We start from the raw sequence: 2436 nt of genomic DNA, 5'->3' as shown, positions 1-2436 counted from the left end.
ATCATCTCCACATTCTACAATCCTGCAATTCCTCTCCTGGTTATACACCAAAGAGAAACTCTTGTGCAAGGGTGACAGGAGACATGTACAAGAAGTTTCATAGCAACACTTTGGCTAGCAAAACACTGGAAACAACCCCAAGACTTATCAACCTAGAAATGGATTAATCATCTGGGGTATATTCACACAACATAGTAATATGCAGCAGTAAAAATGAATGAACTAGAACTATATGAAACAGAATTAAAGTTATGTGTAAAACAGAAACCCCAGAAGACCACATGTACTAACATACTTCCTCTGTAAAGCTCAAAAACAAAAAAAATATATAATTTATTGCTTAGGCACACAGATATATGTGTGCATAGGTATACACACATAACACAGAACAAAAAAAAAAAGGCAAAGGAATGATAAGCTTCAGAGTAACAACTACCTACATCTAGAGCAGTCAAGGGTACAGGACAGTGAGATACGATTGGGCTGAGGGGAGAGTTTACAGGGTGGAGTATTTGAGACGGAGTCTCACCCTGTCGCCCAGGCTGTAGTGCAGTGATACAATCTCGGCTCGCTGCAACCTCTGCCTCCTGGGTTCAAGTAACTGTCCTGCCTCAGCCTCCTGAGTAGCTGGGATTATAGGTTAGCACAACACCCGGCTAATTTTGGATTTTTAGTAGAGATGGGGTTTCACCATGTTGGCCAAGCTGGTCTCCAACTCATGACCTCGTGATCCGCCCACCTCGACCTCCTAAAGTGCTGGGATTACAAGCGTGAGCCACCACACCCGGCCACTGTTATTTTCTAAATTATGTATTTAAGAGAAAGTCACAGATGGATGCATGGAACACTGATGACAGGGTATCATCACACAATAATCTGAGTAATCCTATTCTGAATATCTGAGGAAAAGGAAAGGAGGAAGAAAGGAAGGAAGGAAGCAAACAAGCAAGCAGGCAGACATTGTATACCTGGAGGACTATATCTGTAAATAAACAGGGCCTTGTTTATTTCTACTTATATCATGAGCACCTAGCCCAGGCCAGTCAGGGAGGAGAAAGCAATACTTGTTTGCTGAATGAATGAATGAATGAGGATAAAGGGGTAAAGAGAAAACTGAAACAGAAGAGGTGGGGAAAGGTTGAGGAGTATGGCAAGGTGCTATGCTAGTCAACTGCTACCTTATTGTGGGAAAGAATGTCAGCAACCAAAAAAAGGTCCATCAGGAAGGAGAAAGGGGCCACAGAAATGGATGCTTCTCAGGAAAAATTTACCGAGCTGTTGGCGGATCAGCCACCAAAACATCTGGCACACGGTATCGGGGTCGCCGAGGCTCCAGCTCATCAATCCTGATCCGAGTCATGTTCTTCTGAAGTCCCTGAAGCTCTAGCACCAGCAACACCTGTAGGGACAGAGGTTTGGATCTGGAGAAAGGAAAGGGGCTACACCATGGAATGCCCTTTGAACCCATTCTCTCCTAAGGTGTCGCTTCCTTTGAGCCCTTTGCCTAAAGGCCAAGATCACATTTCTTCGTAAAGTAAGAGTTCAAAGGTTAGGCCGGGACAAAATGTTGGCCACAATTTCCCCCTTTCCAAATTACCCCACAGCCATTGTCCCACCCCCACCAGACTCCTCCTTGTCTCCCCTGACCTTGGTGACCTCATGGATGAGATGGACCGTGAGAGAATCAGGACCAAGCCGTAGAGAGTCCAGCAAGGCTCGGTATGGAGAGAGGCCTGGTCGTATGCTTCTCTGTCGCCTGCCAAGTGAAGGGTGGGGAAGTAAGGTAGGGGCCACCTGCAATGTCCCTAGGTCCCTCTATCACCTGCAGTGTCCTCAGGCACTCCATCTGCCACAGACACCTTCCACATTACCCTACATTCCATCCCTTTCTCCCAGAAATATCATACTTGCAGAAAGAACTCTCTTCACAGGTCTTAAAGTTGCTTCTATCCACAGCGAGGGTAATCCCCAGGCAGACCCCTAAAAAAACCAGTACCAAAGATGCCCAAGACCTATGGAGAAAAGGACAAAGATGGAGCAATCAGCATGGAGGTCAGGAAGGGGCCCCCTTCAAAAGGAAAAGCTTCTTCCTGTCACAGCACTAAGAGATAGTTGAGGGAAGGGGGGAGAAAGATGGAGTAACATCAAACAGAAAAGAAGGCAGAGTGGACACGGGGTTAAGAATCAGGCCTGAGAAGTTGGCTCACTAACACCTTCCCTTTGAAAGGCAGAGTAGGCTAGGCACAGTAGCTCACGCCTGTAATCCCAACACTTTAGGAGGCTGAGGCAGACGGATCACGAGGAAGGAGATTAAGACTATCCTGGCTAACACGGTGAAACCCCGTCTCTAATAAAAATACAAAAAAAAAGTAGCCGGGCATGGTGGCAGCCACCTGTAGTCCCAGCTACTCGGGAGGCTGCGGCAGTAGAATGGCA

The 2436-nt window shown here is 46.7% G+C and overlaps 1 protein-coding gene across 7 annotated transcripts in view; it reads right to left on the bottom strand.

Moving 5' to 3' along the window:
* GANAB (glucosidase, alpha; neutral AB) overlaps positions 1 to 2436 on the bottom strand; it is a 28118-nt gene that overhangs the window by 15177 nt on the left and 10505 nt on the right. For 4 of the 7 annotated variants that reach the window (XM_011942687.1, XM_011942688.1, XM_011942692.1 and 1 more), the window contains exons 2-4: positions 1908 to 2012; positions 1648 to 1756; positions 1272 to 1399 (exon numbers count right to left, since the gene is read on the bottom strand). The exons of 2 other annotated variants lie outside the window; for them this stretch is intronic. In XM_011942687.1, coding sequence (XP_011798077.1) covers positions 1272 to 1399; positions 1648 to 1756; positions 1908 to 2012 — 342 coding nt within the window. The remainder of the gene's footprint in view (positions 1 to 1271; positions 1400 to 1647; positions 1757 to 1907; positions 2013 to 2436) is intronic. One more of the 7 variants, XM_011942690.1, reaches the window with a different exon arrangement.

This window comes from Colobus angolensis, unplaced genomic scaffold (genome assembly GCF_000951035.1).
Source record: "Colobus angolensis palliatus isolate OR3802 unplaced genomic scaffold, Cang.pa_1.0 Scaffold21, whole genome shotgun sequence".
NCBI classification, from domain to species: Eukaryota; Metazoa; Chordata; class Mammalia; order Primates; family Cercopithecidae; genus Colobus; species Colobus angolensis.
Note: the sequence above shows the minus strand (reverse complement) of the source record. Positions and strands in the feature narration are given on the sequence as shown.